This window comes from Herpailurus yagouaroundi, unplaced genomic scaffold, assembly GCF_014898765.1.
Source record: "Herpailurus yagouaroundi ecotype Mexico unplaced genomic scaffold, PumYag 206, whole genome shotgun sequence".
NCBI classification, from domain to species: domain Eukaryota; kingdom Metazoa; phylum Chordata; class Mammalia; order Carnivora; family Felidae; genus Herpailurus; species Herpailurus yagouaroundi.
In genome coordinates, this window is record NW_024412437.1 from 8,676,170 (window position 1) to 8,697,825 (window position 21,656).

General features: G+C 49.2%; 4 protein-coding genes across 12 annotated transcripts in view; 2 read left to right on the plus strand and 2 right to left on the minus strand.

The window, feature by feature from the left end:
- Positions 1 to 6,260, minus strand: part of SLC39A11 (solute carrier family 39 member 11) — a 428,375-nt gene extending 422,115 nt beyond the window's left edge. For 2 of the 3 annotated variants that reach the window (XM_040452260.1, XM_040452257.1), the window contains exons 1-2: positions 1,869 to 1,954; positions 437 to 656 (exon numbers count right to left, since the gene is read on the minus strand). In XM_040452260.1, coding sequence (XP_040308194.1) covers positions 437 to 530 — 94 coding nt within the window. In that variant the 5' untranslated portion in view covers positions 531 to 656; positions 1,869 to 1,954. Of the gene's footprint in view, positions 1 to 436; positions 657 to 1,868; positions 1,957 to 6,146 lie in introns of those variants that run through there. The other variant, XM_040452256.1, reaches the window with a different exon arrangement.
- COG1 (component of oligomeric golgi complex 1) lies at positions 1 to 13,318 on the plus strand. 5 transcript variants are annotated; one of them, XR_005783798.1, is made up of 14 exons: positions 1 to 342; positions 3,454 to 3,698; positions 3,849 to 4,030; positions 4,176 to 4,346; positions 6,169 to 6,325; positions 6,915 to 7,125; positions 7,489 to 8,280; positions 8,830 to 8,976; positions 9,428 to 9,589; positions 10,635 to 10,762; positions 11,203 to 11,325; positions 11,780 to 11,889; positions 11,970 to 12,048; positions 13,128 to 13,318. XR_005783798.1 is itself a non-coding variant. In XM_040452248.1 (14 exons), exons 1-14 carry the CDS (start codon positions 28 to 30, stop codon positions 13,158 to 13,160), a joined length of 2,841 nt encoding a protein of 946 aa, XP_040308182.1. In that variant the 5' UTR covers positions 2 to 27; the 3' UTR covers positions 13,161 to 13,318. The 5 variants fall into 5 exon arrangements, 4 of the variants coding, with proteins under 4 accessions (XP_040308183.1, XP_040308182.1, XP_040308180.1 ...); XM_040452248.1 differs by having other exon boundaries at positions 2 to 342; positions 11,217 to 11,325; XM_040452249.1 differs by lacking the exon at positions 13,128 to 13,318 and having other exon boundaries at positions 11,970 to 12,107.
- The window catches only part of VCF1 (VCP nuclear cofactor family member 1), a 17,430-nt gene continuing 7,931 nt past the window's right edge, over positions 12,158 to 21,656 (minus strand). The window contains exons 3-5 of one of the 3 annotated variants that reach the window (XM_040452269.1): positions 20,989 to 21,123; positions 16,220 to 16,282; positions 12,158 to 14,574 (exon numbers count right to left, since the gene is read on the minus strand). In XM_040452269.1, the coding sequence (XP_040308203.1) occupies positions 14,344 to 14,574; positions 16,220 to 16,282; positions 20,989 to 21,123 (429 nt within the window). In that variant the 3' untranslated portion in view covers positions 12,158 to 14,343. The remainder of the gene's footprint in view (positions 14,575 to 16,219; positions 16,283 to 20,988; positions 21,124 to 21,656) is intronic. The other 2 variants (XM_040452267.1, XM_040452268.1) reach the window with 2 other exon arrangements.
- Positions 20,738 to 21,656, plus strand: part of MTNAP1 (mitochondrial nucleoid associated protein 1) — a 19,320-nt gene continuing 18,401 nt past the window's right edge. The window contains exon 1 of the mRNA XM_040452253.1: positions 20,738 to 20,748. The gene's annotated coding sequence lies outside the window, so the exon portion shown is untranslated. The remainder of the gene's footprint in view (positions 20,749 to 21,656) is intronic.

The window sequence follows — 21,656 nt, forward strand, 5'->3', positions numbered from 1 at the left end:
ACCCGTCGGCCGACTGACCCGTCTATCATGGCGGCCGCGGCCACCTCTCCCGCGCTGAAGCGGCTGGACCTGCGCGACCCCGCGGCGCTCTTCGAGACACATGGGGCGGAGGAGATCCGCGGGCTGGAGCGCCAGGTTCGGGCCGAGATCGAGCACAAGAAAGAGGAGCTGCGGCAAATGGTGGGAGAGCGGTACCGCGACCTGATCGAGGCGGCCGACACCATCGGCCAGATGCGCCGCTGCGCCGAGGGACTCGTGGACGCCGTGAAGTCCACCGACCAGTACTGCGCCCGTCTCCGCGAAGCCGGCTCGGCCGCCCCCCTGCCGCCACGGGACCCGCAGGTCAGCCCCGCACCCTCGGTCCCGCCCCCCGCGGACCCGCCCCCAGCCCTCGGGCGGCCACGGGCCAGTCCCCGCCCCCCCGCGCGAGCCTCACCTGCCGAGGGAAGAGCCTGCAGCCGCATTTCTGGACTCCCTTCCTGGTGGGGGGAACACGGCTGTCCTGCCTGCGCTGGCTGCTGATCCGTCATTCCGCTCAGGAACCCTCCCTGACTTCCGGGCCCAGATTCTCTCACCTCCCTCGTGGGTTCGCTGGGCTCTCCCTTCCAGCTTTAGATGAAACGCCAGGGTCTCTCGCTCGGCAGTTCAGCTCATCCCTGTATAATGTTTCCTGACGTTATTCTTAGAACACATCTCTCCCTTACGTTGGTCCCTTCCCCTTATGTCGTTCCTCATCCCGGTCTCGAGCCCACCGCATTCCCAAGAATAAGTTCCATGATCCCAAACACCTATTCTACCCTTTGTTGAAGTTGTTGCACGACAGTACCAGCCATCAAGCTCTCATCTTTCAGTAGTGGAACATTTTCATTTTAGGGAGCTAAGGTTATTCTTTTTTTTTTTTTTTAATTTTTTTTTCAACGTTTATTTATTTTTGGGACAGGGAGAGACAGAGCATGAACGGGGGAGGGGCAGAGAGAGAGGGAGACACAGAATCGGAAACAGGCTCCAGGCTCTGAGCCATCAGCCCAGAGCCTGATGCGGGGCTCGAACTCACGGACCGCGAGATCGTGACCTGGCTGAAGTCGGACGCTTAACCGACTGCGCCACCCAGGCGCCAAGGGAGCTAAGGTTATTCTAATCAAGTTACCCTAAGTGTTTTCCCCCCGAAATGCTAATGATTAGGCCTGATGTGGAAGGATTCAGCCCTAAATTCATCCTAATATCGGAGCAGCATTTTGTGTTCCTAAAGAATGTTGACTTAAGGATGACAAAGTGAAGGGGTAGGGAGGGTCAGAAGAGTAAACATGGAATTTGTTCTTAACAACTGGGGAGAAGGAACCTTAGAGCGACATGTTAGAACAAGTTGCAAAACTACAATTTAGCTCCAGTTTGGAACTTTTTAATACACCCTGTTTGAAAAATCCAAGTCAGTAGCCAGGGCTCACGCAACGGAACCATAGAAGATTAGAAATATTTTGCTAATTTTTGAAATGAGAAACCTCATCCCTCTCCTCTGTTCATTTATATATGCCTCCTTTTAGTGGCCAGCCTTTCCTATAACGGAGTTATGCTTCAGGTTTATTAAAAGGTAACTTGTACCGTGCCTGACCTTAGAAATATATTTTTTATAGTTATTATTTCTGATTTATTCTCAGACTCACAAATATTTGCGTGCCCTCTGTGTTGAAGGCACAAAGAAACAGAATCCTGCCCCCACCCTGCCATTCCTGCTCTGATGGAGCTTCCAATCTAGTCAAGGAATTAAGTCCATGAAAAGTTGATGAGAAAAATATAAATACTTCAGAGTAGCAATAGAAAACATTTTAGGATAATGTGTGATCGATTCCAAAATAATTACTAACATTTACCATAATATTTCCGAAGGAAGTCACTTCAGGGTTGAGTCTTTCTCAGTAAGGAGGGGCCGTTGTGATGGATGAAATTTGGAATATGGATCTGGAGTATGAAAAGACAATTAAAAGTCGGTAATCAATTTGATTAAAGCAGGGGTTCTCAACCTTGGTGCTGCTGACATTTGGGGCTGGATCGTTCTTTGTTTTAGAGACTGTCCTGTGCATTGTGGGATATTTATAAGCATCCCTGGCCTTGACCCACTGGACACCAGTAGTACTCCTCTTCTCCTTTCTGAAAATCGAAAATGTTTCCAGATATTTCCTGAGAGGATGAAATCACTCCCCTCCCCGCCACAGTAGAACCAACGGATTGAAGGGTCCCTGGAAGAAGGTACTTGGAAGGACAGGAAATCTTTGACAACCAGGCCAAGTTACTAAACAGCGAGGAGCCTTTTTGAAGGCTCTCCCTTTGAAGGAGATTAATCTGAAGGCAAAGGTAAAGGATAGATCGGAGGCGGTAGAGAATGAACGCAGCATGAGCGAAATGTTTTTGGATTAATGAGTGGGAGACGATAAGGACCTGCATTAGAATCCTGGAACCTAGTAGTGGAGACCTCAGCAGAACCACCGGAAGGACATGAATCTCCTGGGAACGTGGGAGCAGAGTGGTGGTGTGCTGAGATATGTTTGGAGGTCAGATGACTGAGATTTTTGGGGAGGGCAGTGAATTTCGTCTTGGACATACTGATTACGGAATGGCAGTGACACTTAGCAGGCAGGCAGCAGAAGAGGCGTCCCTGGGACGCAGGAGAGTGGTGAGGGCTGAAAAAGACGCGATAGTAGTGGTCTGCTTAGAGGTGATGCTTCAGGGCACAGAGTCCTGGAGTAGGATCGTGGACTGAGGTGGGCAGAGGCGTGAGGACTGCGCCACGCGGAGGGGCGGTAAAGAACAGCCGGCAGAGGGGCGCCTGGGAGGCTCAGTCGGTTGGGTGGCCGACTGCGGCTCAGGTCATGATCTCGTGGTCTGTGAGTTCGAGCCCCTCATCGAGCTCTGTGCTGACAGCTCAGAGCCTGGAGCCTGCTTCTGATTCTGTGCCTCCCTCTCTCTCTGCCCCTTCCCTGCTTGGTCTCTGTCTTTCCCTCTCTCAAAAATAATAAACATTAAAAATAATAATAAAAAAAAAAAGAACAGCTGGCAGAGAAGTCTATTGAGCACTCAGAGAAGCAGGAGCAAATGGGGGAAGGCGGAATATCAGAAAAGGGAAGAAGAAAGCCCACTCGAATGGTGGTCCGCAGGGCTCTGTGCCGTGGAGACCTCTCGAGGCTCGCTGATCACTAGACTGCGAGAGGAGGACCAGATCAAGTCCACCTCTCCAGGAGACCGCGCAAAGGTGTCCCCAACCGGGAGGAAAAGCCAGTGCGGCTGGACAGGACTCCTGTCTCTGATTCTCTGCCCCAAACTCTGATGCCTAGCCGAGTGGCATCAGCCTTAACAAAAGCTTGTGCCCTACGATACCCCCACGCTTCCCCCCAAGCCTGCCAAACGCTGACCCTGCATCTGTTTGTTCTTCTGACGTGGTTTCCGTGCCTTTCCCTGCAGCCCCAGCAGCCATCCCAGGAGAAGTTCTACAGCATGGCTGCCCAGATCAAGCTACTCTTGGAAATTCCTGAGAAGATCTGGAGCTCCATGGAGGCCTCTCAGTACCTCCATGCCACACAGCTGTACCTGCTCTGCTGCCACCTCCACAGCCTGCTCCAGCTGGATTCTTCTGGCTCCCGATACAGCCCCGTCCTCTTGCGATTCCCGATACTCATCCGGCAGGTCGCAGCAGCCAGCCACTTCCGGTAAGTGGACCCGGTGTGGCGACCGGCTCCGGGCACGGCCACGCGCCACCGCTGCCGGGTCGTGGAATAGGTCTTCTCTCCTGATGTACCAAGGTTCTTCTTCCCAAGATGGAAAAAATTCCCCGTTGACCTCTGTCATCGTCTTTCTAGGTCAACTATTCTGCACGAAAGCAAGCTGCTGCTCAAATGCCAAGCCGTGTCTGACCAGGCTGTAGCCGAGGCCCTGTGCTCGATAATGCTCTTAGAAGAGAGTTCTCCTCGCCAGGCCCTAGCAGACTTCCTGTTGGCCAGAAAGGCAGCTATTCAGAAACTCCTCAACCAGCCGCACCACAGTAGGTTTGGCTTCTTTCCAAAACGTGGTCCTTAAACAACGGAGTGGAGACGCATGAGCTCAGGGAGACCGAAGCATCTGGGGTGTTCCCTGATTCCCATTTGACCACAGGAACTTGTTTACAGGAGGGTGGTTTCTTCTCGTAGGTACTGGCATCAAGACTCAGGTCTGCTCGTTAGTGGAGCTGCTGGCCACCACTTTGAACCAGGCTCATGCTCTTTTCTACACTTTACCAGAAGGCCAGCTGCCAGATCCGTCCCTGCCATGCGGCTTGCTCTTCTCAACTTTAGAGACCATCACGGGCCAGCATCCGACCGGTGAGCTCTTGGCCAGCCTTTCTCATTTTCTGGTCACTCACCTGTTGTCTACTGAGTGTCTACCGTCTGCCTGCTGCGGTGCCGAGCGCTGGGGATACGGCAGCGCGTGGGACCAATGCGGACCCCACCTTCGTGGAGGTCACAGTCTAGCGGTAGAGGCAGATACCGAACTCACAAATACACACACATCCGTTGGATATCCACATTGGCCACTGTCATAAAGGCCAAGCACAAGTTGACTTGGGAGGGACTTCACCAACGATGCTTTCCTTGGAGAATGGTATTTAAACTAAAATCTGAAAGTTCAGTAAGAGTTAGTCAAATGAGGGAGGCAAGGAAGAGAGTTCCAGGCAAAGGGGATGGGATGTGCAAAGGTCCTGAGGCAAGGAAGATGTTAGGATATTTGAGGGACTAAAAGCAAGCAGGTGAGGCTAAGGGTTTGGGGTAGGGTCAAGAGCAGCATGGGAAGAGATGTGGCCAGTCTGTCAGATGTGACCAAATAATGCAGAGCTGCGTGGACCAGGCTAGGGAGTTTGGACCTTATCCAGAGAACAGTGGAGAGCCTTCTGAGACCTTCCAGGCTTGTACATCCTTCTGTTATATGTCCCCATACGTCCTGTGCTTTTATTTGATCGCATTTATCCTAATTGGAATTAAACTCATTTGGCTTTTATGTGGCAGTGGCTCTTCATGGGGTCTGGAGTGGATGTGGAGAGCTCACTTGGGAGGCTGTCATCATGACCTAAGTGGCAGACGATGGGGGCTAGTTGGACGACTTGGACGTCTGTTTAGCAGGGGATTTGGTAGATTGGCTGTGGAGGGTGTGGGAAGGAGGTGTCCGAGTCTATTAGAAAAGGAGCTGGTCTGAAAGGGCTGATGATGAGCTCACTCTTGAAAATACTGCTTTGGAGACCGTTGAGCCCTTGGAATGGGAGTGTGCACTGGGCAGGCGGCTACAGGTCCAGAACAGAGCAGTAAAAGGTCTGGCCGGAGACACACATCTGTGCCTGTGGCTGAGGCCTTGGGAATAGGTGACATCATCACAGGAAGAGGATGACAGAGGACTGTGCTTCAGGGGACTCCAGAACTCAGAGGTCAGGCAGAGGAGACATGGCCAAAGGTAGAAGGGAAACAAGTAGAAAGTGGGGACAGCCATCTGGTCATTTTCAGAGAAACGTGTATTACGTAGTCTCTTCCAGCTAGGGTGCCACTTCCTTATGCCTTGGCTCCCCTCTGGGTGCTTCCATTTCATCCTTTCCCCTCCCGTGAAAGGTGCCTATGGGCTGATAGGTCAAGGCTTTGGAGAACAAGTACAAGGGACCTCAGAAGGACCCCTGTGTTTCCAGCTCCGGAGGGTGTTTGCCTCCCAGAGTTGCCCCGCGGATGCTGGTGTCCTTCTTGAAAGGTCACCTCTAAGGAGCTACAAGCCACTCATCAGGATGAGTGGTCTTCAGTTCTTAGCTCTTCCAGGTTGGTCAGAGGATGGTGAGGAAAGGGAAATGATCGCCTTTTATTTTGTGACAACGTAAGTTCTGCCTCTGGGACGTGGAGGGCACTCCAGTACTGCTCCTTCCCCCTGCCTCACCCCGCACCTTTCCTCCCTGCCTTTCACCTTCTCAGCCAATATGGTGTCCATATTGGCGGGAAGCTGCCAGCTCCCTGAGGACCGTCTATTCTGTACTTCCCTTTCCCCCGTTTCAGGGGTGCGGCCTGACCTGGCCAGAGGAAGGCGAGATGATTTTTGGAAGTTCCTTCTGGGTCCAGGTTGTAATATGCCTTCCAAAGGATGGCCCCGATTACCTGTCACTTGGCCTTCTCTTAGGGAAGGGCGCCGGTGTTCTGCAAGAGGAGGTGAAACTGTGCAGCTGGTCCAGACACCTGCCGGCATCCGTCGTCCAGTTCCAGCCGGCTCTCCGAACCTTGGCACAGCCCATCAGCCAGGAGTACCTGAAAGACACGCTGCGGAAATGGATCCACATGTAAGTAGCCAGGACTTTCCCGAGGCTGGCAGGACCCACTCACGTAGCCACAAGAGGGGCCGGTGAGGCCACGGAGGAATGAGGGGAAAGCCGGACCTTCTAGGTGATGCTCTGCATGCCGCCCGCTGGGTCATGCCAGTCACTCACTCTGCCGCCTGTCACTGCCCTCGGGGGGCTCGGGGGGGGGGGGGGGGGCGTGGTCAGCCCCCGCTGTAGGAGAACCAAGAAGGAATTCACCTTCCAAAATATTCCCTACAGGAATATATCCTGACAGGGAATAATCCCTACAGGATTGCAAGAGTTCTGCCACTCCTAAGCTTTTACTTAGTGCAGCGGTTTTTGAAGCCATTCTAGTGGCCCGTAGACGTCCTTCCAGGTAGACACCTCGGGGAGGCAAGGGTGGGCCCCATCCCCCAGTCTAGCCAGAAACGCCGTCTTTAGTGCATATTGATAAATACTCTGAGATACATATACGTTTATATATTGGGACCCAAGTAAGAGGTTTTCCATTGGAGTCCTGGTCTTTTTCTTAAGAAAGGTGTGAAAACCACGAGTCTAATAAAGCCCAAGAAAAATGACTTTGTTGCAGGTGTAATGAAGACATTAAAAATGGGATCACCAACCTGCTTTTTTACGTGAAGAGCATAAGAGGGCTCGCAGGGATCCGGGATGCCATGTGGGAATTACTTACCAACGAGTCCACCAACCACAGCTGGGACGTGATATGTCAGCGGCTTCTGGAGAAGCCACTCCTGTTCTGGGAGGATTTGATGCGGCAGCTGTTCCTTGACCGGTTACAGGTGAGATCACTCGGTCCGGTTGTCTTCCGGCCCGTCCTAGTGTGATCTTTTGACTGTCACTTCTGTCACTCCCTGAGTCTGTCCTCTGTCTGCTGACTCAGGGGTGGCTCTTCTGGGTAACGAACCATAGAAATGAGCAGAGATCTAGACTGTGGTACAGAAAGAGACGCGGCCTCTGTCGGGGGGTCGGGAATGTGTCCGGGGCCGTCAGCAACGACCCCGTTCTCTGCCGACACCACGTGAGCTCTCTGAGCGTGCCGGAGGACGTGCGGAGCGCGAGGACGGCGTGCCAGCTGGTGCCGTGGCTTTGAGATGTCCTGACGGGTCACGACTGGAACGCTCGCTCCTCTCGCTCTCTTTCAGACCCTGACAAGAGAAGGCTTTGACTCCATCTCTACCGGCTGCAAGGAGCTCCTCATTTCCGCCCTGCAGGAGCTCGAGAGCAGCACCAGCAGCTCCACTCCGAGTAAGCACATCCACTTGGAGCATAACATGTCTCTCTTCCTCTGGTCCGAGAGTCCCCAGGACTTGCCTCCCGATGCTGCCTGGGTCAGCGTGGCGCACCGGGGGCCGCGTGCCGGCAGCGGGCTCTCCATGAAGGCGCAGGCGGTTAGCCCCTGCGTCCAGGACTTCTGCTCTGCCCTGGATGCTAAACTGCAGGTTCAGCTGGACGACCTCCTGGCCTACCTTCCCTCTGCGGACTCGTCACTGCCCAAGGACGTCTCCCCCGTGCAAGCCAAGAGCTGTGCCTTTGACAGGTACGCGGATGCCAGCACCGTGCTGGAGCTGCTGCAGGCTCAGTCCGTGGCGTGCATCGAGCGCATCACGGCCTGCATCCGGGCAGAGCTGCACGGCTCGGAGCAGGTGGTGCAGGGGCAGCGGGATGCCCTCGACAGTGTCCAGTTGCACGCGGTCCTTTTCATGGCCAGACTCTGCCAGTCGCTGGGAGAGCTGTGTCCCCATCTGAAGCAGTGCGTCTTGGGAAAGTCCAGGAACTCTGAGAAACCAGCAAGGGACCCTAAGGCTCTGAAAAAGCAGGGAAAGGGGACCACTCGGGAAGTACTTCCTTCGCAGGCCAAGTGGCAGGAAGTCAAGGAGCTCCTCCTGCGGCAGAGCGTGATGGGTTACCGCGTGTGGAGCTCAGCGGTTGTGAAGGTGAGTGACCGACCCGTCGGCGGGTCCTTCCCGTGCTCAGCGGCGACCCCCCGTTTGCCTCCCTTCTGTCACGTTCCAGGCTGGCCAGCCTCAGCGAGGGCTTTCCGCAGTAAGGGAGAATTGATTCTTATTTCACGCAGTTACTTTTACTTCTCTGCGATAGTGAGATGGCTCTCGCGTACACATTTCTCCGTTCACATTTTTAGCCTAGGTTTTAGAGACCGAAACACCGGCTTTTTCTCCTGCCCCCTGATAAGAATAAAAGAAAGACCTCTCGGGGCAAGGGTCTGTATTTCCTGCTCTTCAACCTGAGTATCATGTTCTCTGGGGTCCCCACTGGCATCTTAAGGGGTGGCCGCTGACATCTGTAGGGTAGTTACAACAAAACTCCCATTACTGCCGCACGGAATCAGCCCAAGAGTGACGTTTCCACTCAGCAGGGCACACATGATCTAAGCAGCAGAAGCTGGTCTCAAGATTACCCTGGTGGCTTGAAACGCTCTATGGAGGAGCTAAGGGGCCTATTGGACATTTGCCTTTTATTACCAGGTTTTGGCTCACGGATTCACCCAGTCGTTACTTCTAGACGATGCCGGCTCCATCCTGGCCACAGCCACCAGCTGGGATGAACTAGAAATCCAGGAGGAAGCGGAGTCTGGCAGCTGCATCATGTCCACAATCCGACTCCCTACACAGGTTAGCAGGTGCCCCCGTTGGAGCACCTGTGGCCGGGACAGGGCCAAACAGCCCACTCTGCGGAGAGGGAAAAGACGAGAAAATCAGTCAGCACACGGCTTCTGAGGAAGAGCCGGAAGTGGTATTTATAACTTCCATCATGGGGGTAGAGTGGACCGAGGGCCGAGGAGTCAGTCACTTAACGATCCTTTCCTTGTGTGTCCCGGGCTCTGCTCATTAGACGGCTGTTTACCCTAAAGTGAAAACAGCGTAAAGCACAGTGCCACCTGCCGGGCCAAGCCCCCGGCCACCGTGGGGATGGCTGCGATTGTCACTTGTATCTGTTGCCGGGCCTGCTGTGTGGGGCTGACTGGAGGGTCAAGGTCCCGGCACATGAGCCTAGTAGGGATAAACGGAGCCACTTTTACCAACTGGCGCAACTTGGTGACTCGACGTCCCTTTGTTCTTTTAGCCATCCTGGTATGTCCAGTCCTTCCTGTTTAGCCTCTGCCAGGAAATTAACCGGGTTGGAGGCCACGCTTTGCCAAAAGTGACCCTGCAGGAGATGCTGAAAAGCTGTATGGTCCAGGTGGTGGCTGCCTATGAGAAACTTTCAGAAGAAAAACAGGTGAAGGTTGGTGTTTGAATTTTTTCCCCGCTAAAAACAGAAATAAACACCTTAGCTTTTTCTGGGGCTTGGGCAGTTCCCATCAAGGATTCCAAGCGTTTACACTCAGCACAGGCTGTCTAATCAGTAGCGGCTTCCCGCGCCGTGAGTTCATCACACCCCTTCTCGAGGATCAAGCAGGTGTTCACTAGAAGGCAGTTCAGTGGGAAAGAAAAAAGGCCTGGTTTCCGACCCCAGCACTGCCAAGTACATGCTGCGGCTTTGGGCAAATTGTGACACTTTCTCCGTTTCTCCAGAGTCAGGTGCGGTCACTCAGAGAGCTGCTTGGGAGGGGTGGAGGGGGACCATGCCCAGCGCAGCGTGTGGCACACAGAGGTACTGGCTTCCGGGAGCTCCTGTGTCCCAGCCCTCCACCCACCCTCCCCTTCTCTGGAGCGCTCTGCCCTTGGTTGATGTCCCGGTTTCATTAGTGACATTTTAAAGACAGGACCACCGGGGTGCCTGGGTGGCTCAGTCAGTTAAGCATCTGACTTCAGCTCAGGTCATGATCTCACTGGGTTCGTGAGTTTGCGCCCCACATCGGGCTCTGTGCTGACAACTTGGAGCCTGAAGCCTGCTTCAGTTTCTGCGTCTCCCTCTCTCTCTGAGCCTCCCCTGCTCATACTCTGTCTCTCTCTCTCTCTCTCTCTCTCAAAAATAAAGATTAAAAAAAATTTTTTTTTAAAGACAGGACCACCTCCTGATTTGGGGAAGAATTCAGCGAAGTCTCCTCTCCTGAGCTGCCTCAGAATGCCTCTCCTTCACACAAGGAGCTTTTTCCCCTTTTAAAGGGCAGTCTACAGCCCCCAAGGCCTTTAAGGTTTTTAGTTTGGTTTAAGACAAACTTTCGAACATAACCTGTTCTTTTTGTTGGTGTTGTGAGACTGAACTGCCCTCATGAATATAAAAGCGGCTGCTTCTGGAATAAGCTGTAACTCAAAGCATGAAGCTGTTTATTTGGCTCATGTCACAAGTCTCCCTTAACAGGTGGGGGTGGGATATTCACTTACAGAAAGAAGGTGCGTTCCCCATGACCCAGAATCGGGCCCTGCAGCTGCTTTATGATCTGCGCTATCTCAGCATCATTCTGACAGCCAGGGGTGAGGAGGTGAAGAGTGGCCGCAGCAAGCAGGACTCCAGGTAGGCTCCCGCCACGGGCTCTCCCAAGTGCACACAGCCCGTTCCAGAAAGCCCCCACGAGGCAGCCTCTCGTCGTGCATTGGTTGTATTCGTTTTAAACAGGAAGTGCTCATATTACCAGCTAGATAAAGAATAGCCACCTGCTGGGTAAATGCCATGGTCAAGTGTGGTAGGTGGAATCTCATTCCTCTCTCCTCTGAGTCAGCCAACCAGCTCTTGGGCAGAATTTGAGCCTGTGGCGCTGACCCTAACAATGTGAGGAAGGAATGGACTTCAGACATCTTAGCAGGTGGAAGCTCTTGGGATCACGTCAAGTACCACGGGCAGTGACAGGTGGTCCCGAGCCAGCAGTTACGACTACGTCCAAATACGGGGTCTCTTTAGCATCGAATCGCCTTAAGGGGAGTTTCTGAGCTAGAAAACTGGGTAAAGGAAATCAGAATCCTTTTTTCAGAATTGAGAAAGTGGCCGACTCCCTGGAAACACTCATTGACCCGTTTGACCTGGATGTCTTCACACCACACCTCAACAGCAACCTCACGCGGCTGGCGCAGCGAACCTCTGTAAGTCACGTGAGAAACATGCTGGGTGTGAAAGCGCGCGTGGGCTCAGGTTACCACGCAAACCTGCCTCTGCACTTAATACCCTGGAGGTGGTGCTGGGAGGGGGGCGGGACCCAAACCACACAGTTTAGTTATAAGGGCCGAAAGAGGATTAGATAAAACCACTGCTGAGGCAACCACGGTCTGACCCCTGGAGGCGCAGATAAGGATTATTAAGGTTTTATGAAGGTCAAGGCCTCAGGAAGAGAATGACGTAAAAGAGCCATGTGACTATAAGGTTCTGACCTGTGGGCAGTGAAAAAGGTAATTTTGAAGCATTAACACTCAAAAGAACGTTCCCCAAAAGGCTGGACGGAAACAAAGTAGAGCTTGATTCCTAGCCAGGGGTTTTTCTCTTTTCAACTGGACAGTAAAAAACCCGGCGTGTTACTGCGCTCCATTTCTCGTCTGTCAGGTTCTGTTTGGATTGGTCACTGGTACAGAGAATCAGTTCACGCCCAGGAGCAACACGTTCAACTCCCAAGAACCCCATAACATACTGCCTCTGGCATCGAGTCAGATCAGGTAATGGTTCTAAAGATGTTTTAGCCGGGCCCCGAAGCTTCCTGTTCATGCCCCTGAAATTCCTTCACCTTGTCTTGGAGGTTCGGACTTCTTCCACTGAGCATGACAAGTACCCGAAAGGCCAAATCAACCAGCAGAAGCATCGAAACAAAAACCCAGGTTAGTGCACAGAGTGAGGGGTTCACCCCTGTTGATCCTGTCCCTACCTCCCACCAAACCACCCAATTAGCTCCCCATTAAATAACCGATAAAGAACCGAATGACAAAATGCACTAATGCTGCTTTTAATGGCGGCGCAATAGAGAAGTACAAGGTTTCACTAGCTCGAGCTGATAGAAGTTTTAAAAGATGCCCATTTACACTGTCAAGTAGCCTCATAATAGGAACGTTCTCTCAGACTGCCAAGGCTGTAAAAAAGAGGCAGGACAGGATGGAGATTATTTCTTGTAGGGTGAGAGAGTTAACTGCTAACCCAGCGTGATGACTGTACTTGTTTGGGGGAAGAAACCATTCTGTTCTGGTGGTGGTTTCCTCTTCCATTTCTTTCAGTTGGGTGGGAAATTAAAGGGAATTTGCTCTGAGTTTGACATTTTCTTGTTAATGCGCGTTTTGTTTCAGTTGACTGCCATCCATTAAGCCCGCAAGAGTCCTCCTGGGTATTTCTGAGTTGTGTTGTGTACACGCGTTTGAGCCCAAACAGCTTGTCTTCTTTCAGCATTTAGTTGTGTTTGCTTTCTTGTGAGACAAAATATTAGCAACGTATCCTTTCCATCTTCCCCGCCATCAAACCCATTAAGACCCAGATTCTCATCAAACATCTGGTTGTCAAATGTGGGAGATGGTAGTGAAGAGAACGAGTTCCTGCACAGACCATCCCCTCCACGAGCATGGGCCTGTGCCAGAACTTCCCCCCCGAACTCGGAATGTCTCTTCAAGTAACTGACCGTAAGTCCTGTCCGTAGGAGAGGAACCGACCAGGGAAAGGAGGTACATATGTTTACCCTTTTCCCAGGAGAGTTCTCACCTGGAAGCGTTAGTTGTGTCACATAATAGAATCGCATTTTGTCCCCGAAGGCCTTTGCCAATCTTGACAAAGAGCAAAGGCCCCTTCCTAGAGCTCTCCGTGCTTCTCAGATCTGCTCGTGTGTGCTGTGTGGACTCCGAGTGCAGTGGCGGGGGGTGAACAGGCAGGAGGGTCTGCGTAGACTCTAAGGCACTTTCCTCTACATGCGTGGCAGGTTGGCCCCCCCGGCACTCTCCCGAGCAGGTGACCCGACGCACCCTGGCTCCTTGTTCAGACAGCTGGTCAGTGAGGAAGAAGACGCGTCTACGCCTTCGTTATTCAAGCTAGGTTGGCTCTCTAGTATGACTAAATAACATGGGAACAAAGCCATCCCTCTCTAAATAAATACTACATCACTTCTTCTAACGGTGCCTCTGCTCATTTATTTCTAAGCCACACCAGTCTTTCCAGTTTCAGCGGTGGAATGTGGCCCCCGAATTACTGTTGGGGGTTTGCTTTAAGCATAAAGTGAATCCTTGTCCGACAGTTTCATGATACTTGTGACTTCAGACAGCAGTTCAGAGAGCCTACACTTGGTCAGCGTTCAGCAGCGCCTGAATTCTTGACCCCCAAGGCGGACTCCCAGTGAGATCACAGAAGCTGCTGGCAGAACAAGTCTGTGAGTAAGACAAAGGTCATTCGTTATGTACTTCTCGACTGTCAGATCTGTGCAGTGTTTTCTACTAAGTCTGAGATGTAGGCTTTGGAGGAGTAACGGTAGCAGAAGTTATCTGGGTATACAAGTCTGAAAGAGATTCTCTCTGGAAATACAAATATATAACAAAGAGAGAAGATGGTTATTAGCAAGGGTGCTTCCCTTCCACGGTCTAACTTGGATCTGATTGTTCTCCTGTTAGAAAGGACAGCGTACTTTCAACAGGATGTCTACATACTAAGAGGTAGTATGGCAGTTAATTTCAGTGCAAGACTGAATCAAGCTTTCTAAATTTTGGAAAAAAAAAACTTAGGTTTTTTTCATGGAAACTAGATACTCTTTGCTGATTTATTGAATTTAAAAAATTGAAGATCCCGCATTGTTAAAAGGCCTTTTTACATGAAGTAGAATTTCTAATTGACAGATTTGGAAACCAATCTGAACTGGACAAACTATGGATTCAACACGCAGATGAGATTTCCTCATACCGTTACCTCGACATGGATGTGATACCCACCCTCAAAAGAATCCTATAAAAAATTGCTTCGAAGCCCCTTTGAAATTGCAATAGTGCAGCAAAACCACAAGTAAACAACTGCCTGTTAACCTGCTCTTTCAAATATAGACTGAAAAGCCAACAGGCATATTTTTGTGCAATTTTTTAAAACATCGTAAGTTGAAATATCAAATCTGCACAGCGCTGTCCCTTCACAGAAGGCAAGAAACCGCCGGCACATCATGTCGGAGGCCGTCCCCGGTGCTGTAGGCTGTGGAAGTGGGCCTCCTTCAGGGTCTGGTTGATGCGGAAGTAAGGGCCTTGGCACAGTGCAGACTGCTCAGGAACAGGCTGAGGGGTGTTAGGGCCGGACCCGGCGCCCATGTGGTTCAAGCTGCTCTCCGGCCCGCTTGCCCTGTCCGGGCTGTTGATGCTGCTGCTGCTGCTGCCGCCGCTATCGCTGCTCGAAGACTGGGAGGAAAAAGAAACGGGAGCTCCGTTAGGCTGTTTTGTTTCTTCGGAACTTCACCGTGGTTTCATTCCCAACACCCTATTTGAGAGTATTCTTGCCATCTGCTTTGAGGAGCGCCAGCATCAAAACAGACCGCGGGCTTTAGAGCTTCACAAAGCACAGTCACCTAGGAGACTTCGTTCTATCCTCACGACCACCACGGGAGGCTGAGTGGGGCCAAGATCCCCATCACATTCCCAGAAGCGGCAGGGTCCAGGATTCAAGTGCAGGCCTCTGACCGCAAACCCTCTCCACTACACCCGAGTGCCTTTACACATCTTCTCTACCTGCGAATTTTATCGTTCATTCCGATAATGTCCAATCATCAAACGAGGAAGTGTTCAGCTTCCAAGGCAAAGTATCAATCACTGGTACAGGGGACAGACGTCATTAACAAATAAAATGGCTTCTGGGCACAAGTCTCAAAAAATCTGGAACAATTTCGTGGTTATCATCTCATGGACACAAAATGGTATCCCCTGGATGCAGAACACACATCCTGAAAGACTACAACATACTTCTTCTAAGTTACAGTAGCATTTCTGCAGCTCCAGATGTGTGTGGGCAAACGTGCACAAGCATGCACAAGCGTGCCTAATTTTTAAGGTAGCGAACATGACTTGATGTCTTACTTGTCTTGAAGAAGCTAGTCAGAGATCCCTAAAAGCTAGGGTTCTCAAAAGGGAAGTCAATGGTAAGAATCCATTTCAGAATTCTGATATTTGACAATTTAAATACTGCATTTCAAATAAATGACTAGCAGTACCCTTCTTCCATTCACAACTCAATACGATACTGTACTGAAAAGAATCGATGCAGGAGAAAGACAGAGTTCTAATAATGATCTAGTGTATGCTTTTTCTTAACTTAAGTTGTTTGATACATCTAACTCCTGCTCCCTTACACAAAGTCCTTGGTTTTGAAAAGTCTGCATATAGCTGTGTAAAATCTGCACCTCAGAAAAAAAGACTAGAGAAAAACTGGCCATGGTAGTTATATTAGGATGGAGGGACTGAAGTTGCTTATTTTTTTCCTACCCTTTACTATCACATTCTTGCAATGTGGTTATTGTGTATTTTCATTATAAAAATAAATATTTCAATAATGTTTCCAGACAGAACTTGAAAAGTGATTTTCAAAATTAGACTAGTTTATCCATTTTTGATCAAAAGTTACACCTAACAGTAGGTACATAAACATATCTGAGAACAGCAGAGAATGCAACGTCCATGAAAGACATCCATTATTAATAACACTTAAAGCAAGAATCATCATGGTCCAGAAGTCATCTTGAGCTATTTAACAGGTCACATATCCCACTGCCGACAGATAGTAAAAGACAAGCTATCTGTCTACAGAAAAACACAAATATGAAAGCATTATAAAATGGACTGAATGGAGTCAGATGGTACGGTTAGCTACAGCACTGGTTAAATTCACTTAAAAGACTTAAGAAGTCAAATACGATTCAAAACCAAAAATTGTTTTCTTACATTAAGGCCCCTCCTAATCTAGAGTGGAGCAGCCCACACGTGCGGCTCTCCTGCACCTGGTGAGGCCATGGCTATTTAACAAGTCAGTTACTACACTAGATAAGAAACCCACCGCGCAGAACACTTTGTTTCCTCTTAGTCTGTTTTCTTTACTGTTTTTCGTTACAGGTACTGTCTGAAAATTAAGGCAAGAACTAGAATCAGTTTGTAGTAAGTCAAGTTTCCATCTCAAATTTTATTTCACACTATAATAGCAAAGGTGACACTATGCTGCAAAAAAGTAAAAGCTCTTTAAAATGGGTCACATAAGATACTGAAAAAGGGTGAGGGAGACAAACATACCTGTGATTTCTAGTCCCTTTTAAAAGTCTTGCGTAAAGACATGGTTTATACCAACTTTATTTTTTTATGTTTAGTTTTGAGAGAGAGAGACAGAGCATGAGCAAGGGAGGGGCAGACAGAGAGAGGGAGACAGAGAATCCGAAGCAAACTCCAGGCTCCGAGCTGTCAGCACAGAGCCCGACGCAGGGCTTGAACCCATGAACTGTGAGGTCATGACCCGAGCCAAGGTTGGACAATTAACCGACTGAGCCACCAGGTGCCCCTGGTTTATACCAACTTTATAAAGACAGGTACACAAATGTCTGGCCTGGCCTTGTTTGTAATACTAAAAAGTGAAAACCACCTACAGCCGCGGATAGTGATCGTACTGTCATGCTCCTGTGGCAACGGGAACCCTGCAGCAGGTGAAGAATTAGGAGAGGCTCATTGAAACGAACGGTGTCTGAAGTGGGCCGGGAAGGTGGAGGAAGAGTTTTAGTAAGCAAGCTGTGACGAACTGGGAGCACAGTAAGAGCAAAATGAGGACGGAGTGTTCGGGGAGCAAAGCTAATAGTGTGGTGGGGCTGGGCCACCGCGGGCGCAGTCGGTCAGACAAAACATCCATGAGAGGTTATGGCTGGCGGATCCAGTGCCCCGAGGTCTGCACCTAATTCTGCCCAGATCTACCCTCAGGAGTGAGGATTCTGCATCAAGCAGGAAAGCAGGTCCCAGGAGAACTGCGGCAATGTAAACGAAAGGTAATGTGTGTCACAGCCCAAAGGGAGATGGAAGGAGGAAATGAAGGAGACGTCCAAGCTGGCAAATACCGTGCTCAGTGTGTGTCTGTGGAATGGAAAGAGCACGGGCGAGCCCTGAGAGAACTTTCAGGGGGTCGGGGAAGAAGCCGGGACACGGAGCGGAGAGGACGGAAGACAGGTGGGACAGCGCCAGCTGGGCTGAAGGTACCAGACAGCCGCTGGGAAAGGGAAGGAAGCGGTACGGGCGTGGGCCAGGCAGCGAGGAGATCTGCAAGGAAAGGCACCTTCGTGGGCTCATGAGAGGACGGGGGGTGAGACGACACTAGAGAGACGCAGAGAAGGGAGGCAGAGTGGGCGGGAGGGTGGGGGGGGTGCTTTCAGGAGGTAGAGCAGACACAGAAAGGCAGAGGGACACTTCCCTCCGCAGAAAGGAAGAGTATAAATCCTGACACAGGACAGGAATGTTAAGCTCATTTTCTCAGTCCCCAGGGCGCAAATGATAAAGCGGAGAGTCAAGAACTCTCGGCCCCTCAGCTCGTCCTACCCCTAGGTTCCATCTTCCCAGCAGGTGAGGTCAGTTTCAGAGCTCACCCATGTATACCTATGGTAGAAACAAAACAACTCTGAAGACTGTTCCTGCTAATAATCTTTAGAAAGCCCTCCGGCAGGAATATTAATTACTGAGCCTCTCTGCTTCATAAAGAGAGAACCAGAATATTTGTGCCTATCTATTATTTAGAGCTGCATGCTTTCTCTTTCTTTCTTTCGAGAGAAAGAGAACGCAAGCTTGAGTGGGGCAGGGGTAGAGATGGGGAGAATCCCAAGCAGGTTCCACGTTGTTAGTGCAGAGCCCCTTGCCGGGCTTGAACCCACAAACTAGGAGATCATGACCTAAGCCGAAGTTGGACGCTTAACCAAGCCACCAAGGCGAACCCTGCTTTCTCTTAATTAGAAAAGCAGACTAGCTACATATTTTTTTTCTTTCAGCCCCCAGCTTCCCATCACCTCCATCTCCCCATTCACTGCTGCTTTTAAATTTATGTGAGCCTCAAAAGACCAAAGGACTCCTGCTCACTGCACACACACTCCCTTCCTGGGTCATGATGGAGTGCATTCTAACTCCACTGCAGAATCTGGAGTGAGGGACCCTAGCCAAGTCTATCAGAGCATCTAATGGAAACTTCTGTTTCCCAAGTGCCCAATGTTTTAAGAGAGCTCCAAGTCTGCTACTATCAGCGAGACCATAAGATTCCAAATGAATTCAGCGGGCTAATTAAAACCACTTTCTAACTATGCAAGGAAAGAAAATGCAGGTGGTCACTCTTCTGTGCCGCTCGACAGGTAGTATGTCCTTTTTGTGTCTCAGTTTCCTTTATAAAATGAAGTTGGACCACACCAGATGTTTTAAGTTCCTTCCTAACTAAAATGTTCTATTAATCTATCACTTCATTTTGTTTAAATTTCAACAGGCCAAAAAATAATCCTGACCTATAGAAAAATGTGTGTATGTAGTCTCATTACTTAACAAACTTGGCCTTCAATGTCAGTAAGAAACCACTTCAAGGACTTAAACCAGGGGCAAAGTTTCTTAAAATGTATGCTAAAACTCAGACTAACTTTTGAAAGGCTTGTTACTCCATTTTTTTTAATTTTTTTTTCAACATTTATTTATTTTGGGGACAGAGAGAGACAGAGCATGAACGGGCGAGGGGCAGAGAGAGAGGGAGACACAGAATCGGAAACAGGCTCCAGGCTCTGAGCCATCAGCCCAGAGCCTGACGCGGGGCTCAAACTCACGGACCACGAGATCGTGACCTGGCTGACGTCGGACGCTTAACCGACTGCGCCACTCAGGCGCCCCTGTTACTCCATTTTAAATGGACTGTTTTAGAAGTTAATTTCAGAGTTCATTTGCTACAGGATTTTAAACACAACACACACCTAAGTTTCACCCAAACCCTTCCATCTCTAAGGATGCACCTGCTACTCTACAACAGACTGAAGATGAGAATGGGCAAAACTAAGAAACTTAAGATACTTTTTAAAAAATTACACTAAAGAATCCCACTGTCCTCGAACTTCACACTACTAAAAAAGATAACCTAATATTCAACTAATTCTTATCAGTTCAAATAAATGGATTGAGAGAATCCTAATTGTAATGACACATGGGTTCTCCTGGTTACTTTTTGTCACATCTCTGCACTCCAAGAGTATCCCTGGGATTTTAGAGTTATGACATGAAAACTTTCCCTTTCTAATAGAGACCCCCCCCCCAAGAAAAAAGGACAGAGGCTGCTCAAAGTAAGCCACTTCGTTTTTCTTCCACATTTTCTCTCTCTGCTTGTTACACTTTATAGTGATCTAAAAATTAAAATGATCTTGGTAAGTTAAAGATATTTTTTTAAAAAACCCACAAACTGCGGCACCTGGGTGGCTACGTTGGGTGTCTGACTTCGGCTTAGGTCATGATCTCACCCACTGTTCATGAATTCGAGCCCCGCATCGGGCTCTGTGCTGACGGCTCAGAGCCTGGAGCCTGCTTCGGATTCTGTGTCTCCCTCTCTCTCTGCCCCTCCCCTGCTCATGCTCTGTCTCTCTCCATCTCTCAAATAAACATTGAAAAAAAAAATTTTTTTTTAACCCACAAACCTAGGTCTTTGCATTTAAAAGATGTACTGCTTCTATTTACTCAGGTAGCAGCACCTTTTATATCCTATGTAACAGAAGCCAGATTTATGTGGAAACGTCTAAGGTAATTTGTAAATAAAGATATTGAAACTGAAAGCAAAAAGCATTACTACAAATTAAGATAAAATTCAAACCAAAAAGGCCAGCCCCTAAGAGAACAAATTTAAATGTAGCTAGTTTTTACCCATCCAAATAATTGTCCAAGATCAGGGAACGTCACTGCCTTTCCACGGGACCCAATAGGAAGACACAAATTGACAAATGATTTCACTTTTCACTCAATGAACAGAAAAATGAACCTGACTTCTACATTAACTAAAACAATTCATCTAGCATGGTGTTACAAAAAAATTGGTTCCCATACCAGTAAACTATATATCAATTTTAAAATAGTATCCTCAAGGGGCGCCTGGGTGGCTCAGTTGGTTAAGCTTCTGACTTCAGCTCAGGTCATGATCTCACGGTTTGCGGGTTTGAGCCCCGGGTCAGGCTCTGTGCTGACAGCTCAGAGCCTGGAGCCTGCTTCAGATTCTGTGTCTCCCTCTCTCTCTGTCCCTCCCCCATTCACGTTCTATCTCTCTCTCAAAAATAATATAAAGATTAAAAAAAAAATTTTTTAATAGTATCCTCAGGCCCACAAGTCATTAAATCTAAGTCACTGGAGTTAAAATTTAAGGTCTTTGTTTCAAACACCAATTAGATTTTTGAAAAAACCATTAGACCCCAATTCCTTCACTTTTTCTTTAGTATTTTTTTTTTATTTTTTTAGGTTTTGAAAGAGCTATTTATTATCAGGTTGATGATGTAGATCCATCTGATCTAGCTTTTTTAATATAACATCATCAAGTTGGTAACATACAGTGTGCTCTTGGTTTTGGGAGTAGATTCCCGTTCTTCGCTTTTTCTAACTAGAGATCTAAAAGTGCTTTCACGCTAATACTGTATCACAGCATTAACCTGGAAAAGTATTTTCCAGCTAAAAGACAGGAGGAGGTAAAACATTCTTCTTGTTCCTATGATTTGAGAGAAGTCTAGGACCTAAGCTGCCTCTGGATATATTTAGCAAAATCCCTCAGAACTTCCGTCCGGTATTCTGTGACACGGCACGTACCATGGTTAGGAGCAAGGAGCTCACCAGCCAAGCTCTGGAATCATCGACCCTGCCTCTTACTAGTTGTGTATCTCCGGGCAAACCACTTTCTTTTTCTGTGCCCCAATTTTCCCATCTGTGAAGCAGAGATAGCACCTACAAAAATGACAGGAAGAAAATGGACAAGTAGACTAAAAGTTTCTCTTTACAGAACTAATCAGGCAAGTCAGTCCACATTCTTCACCTTCACAGTATCTAGGAAGAGAGGTGTATACTATCTTTACTTTACAGAAGTAGCTGCGATTTACTTCTGGCATACATAATTCAAACATCTCACATCTTATTTCCCGGTACTGGGCAATATGATTACATTAGGAGGAAAACAGAACTTCTGAAAATTAATTATAAAAAACTTTAATTCTCTCTTAGAATTAAAGCAAACTCTGAGGTGCCTGGGTGGCTCAGCTGGCTAAGCATCCGACTTTTTTTTTTTTTTTTTTTTTATTTTTCTTTTTTTTGAGTGAGAGAGAGAGCGCGTACACGCGCAAGGGGGGTGGGGGTGGGCAGAGAGAGGGGGACAAAGGATCCAAAGCAGGCTCCAGGCTCCGTGCTGACAACAGAGCCCGACATGGGGCTCGAACCCACAAACTGCAAAATCATGACCTGAGCCCAAGTCAGATGCTTAAGCA

What these genes read in the sequence shown, in the direction of transcription:
- COG1 (XM_040452246.1), top strand. Translation starts at nt 28, where the DNA reads ATGGCGGCCGCGGCCACCTCTCCCGCGCTGAAGCGGCTGGACCTGCGC. An exon ending in CACGGGCCAGCATCCGACCG is followed by an intron (nt 4,347 to 6,168) that starts GTGAGCTCTTGG and finishes GCCTTCTCTTAG; the next exon opens with GGAAGGGCGCCGGTGTTCTG. An exon ending in GGCTGGCGCAGCGAACCTCT is followed by an intron (nt 11,326 to 11,779) that starts GTAAGTCACGTG and finishes CTCGTCTGTCAG; the next exon opens with GTTCTGTTTGGATTGGTCAC.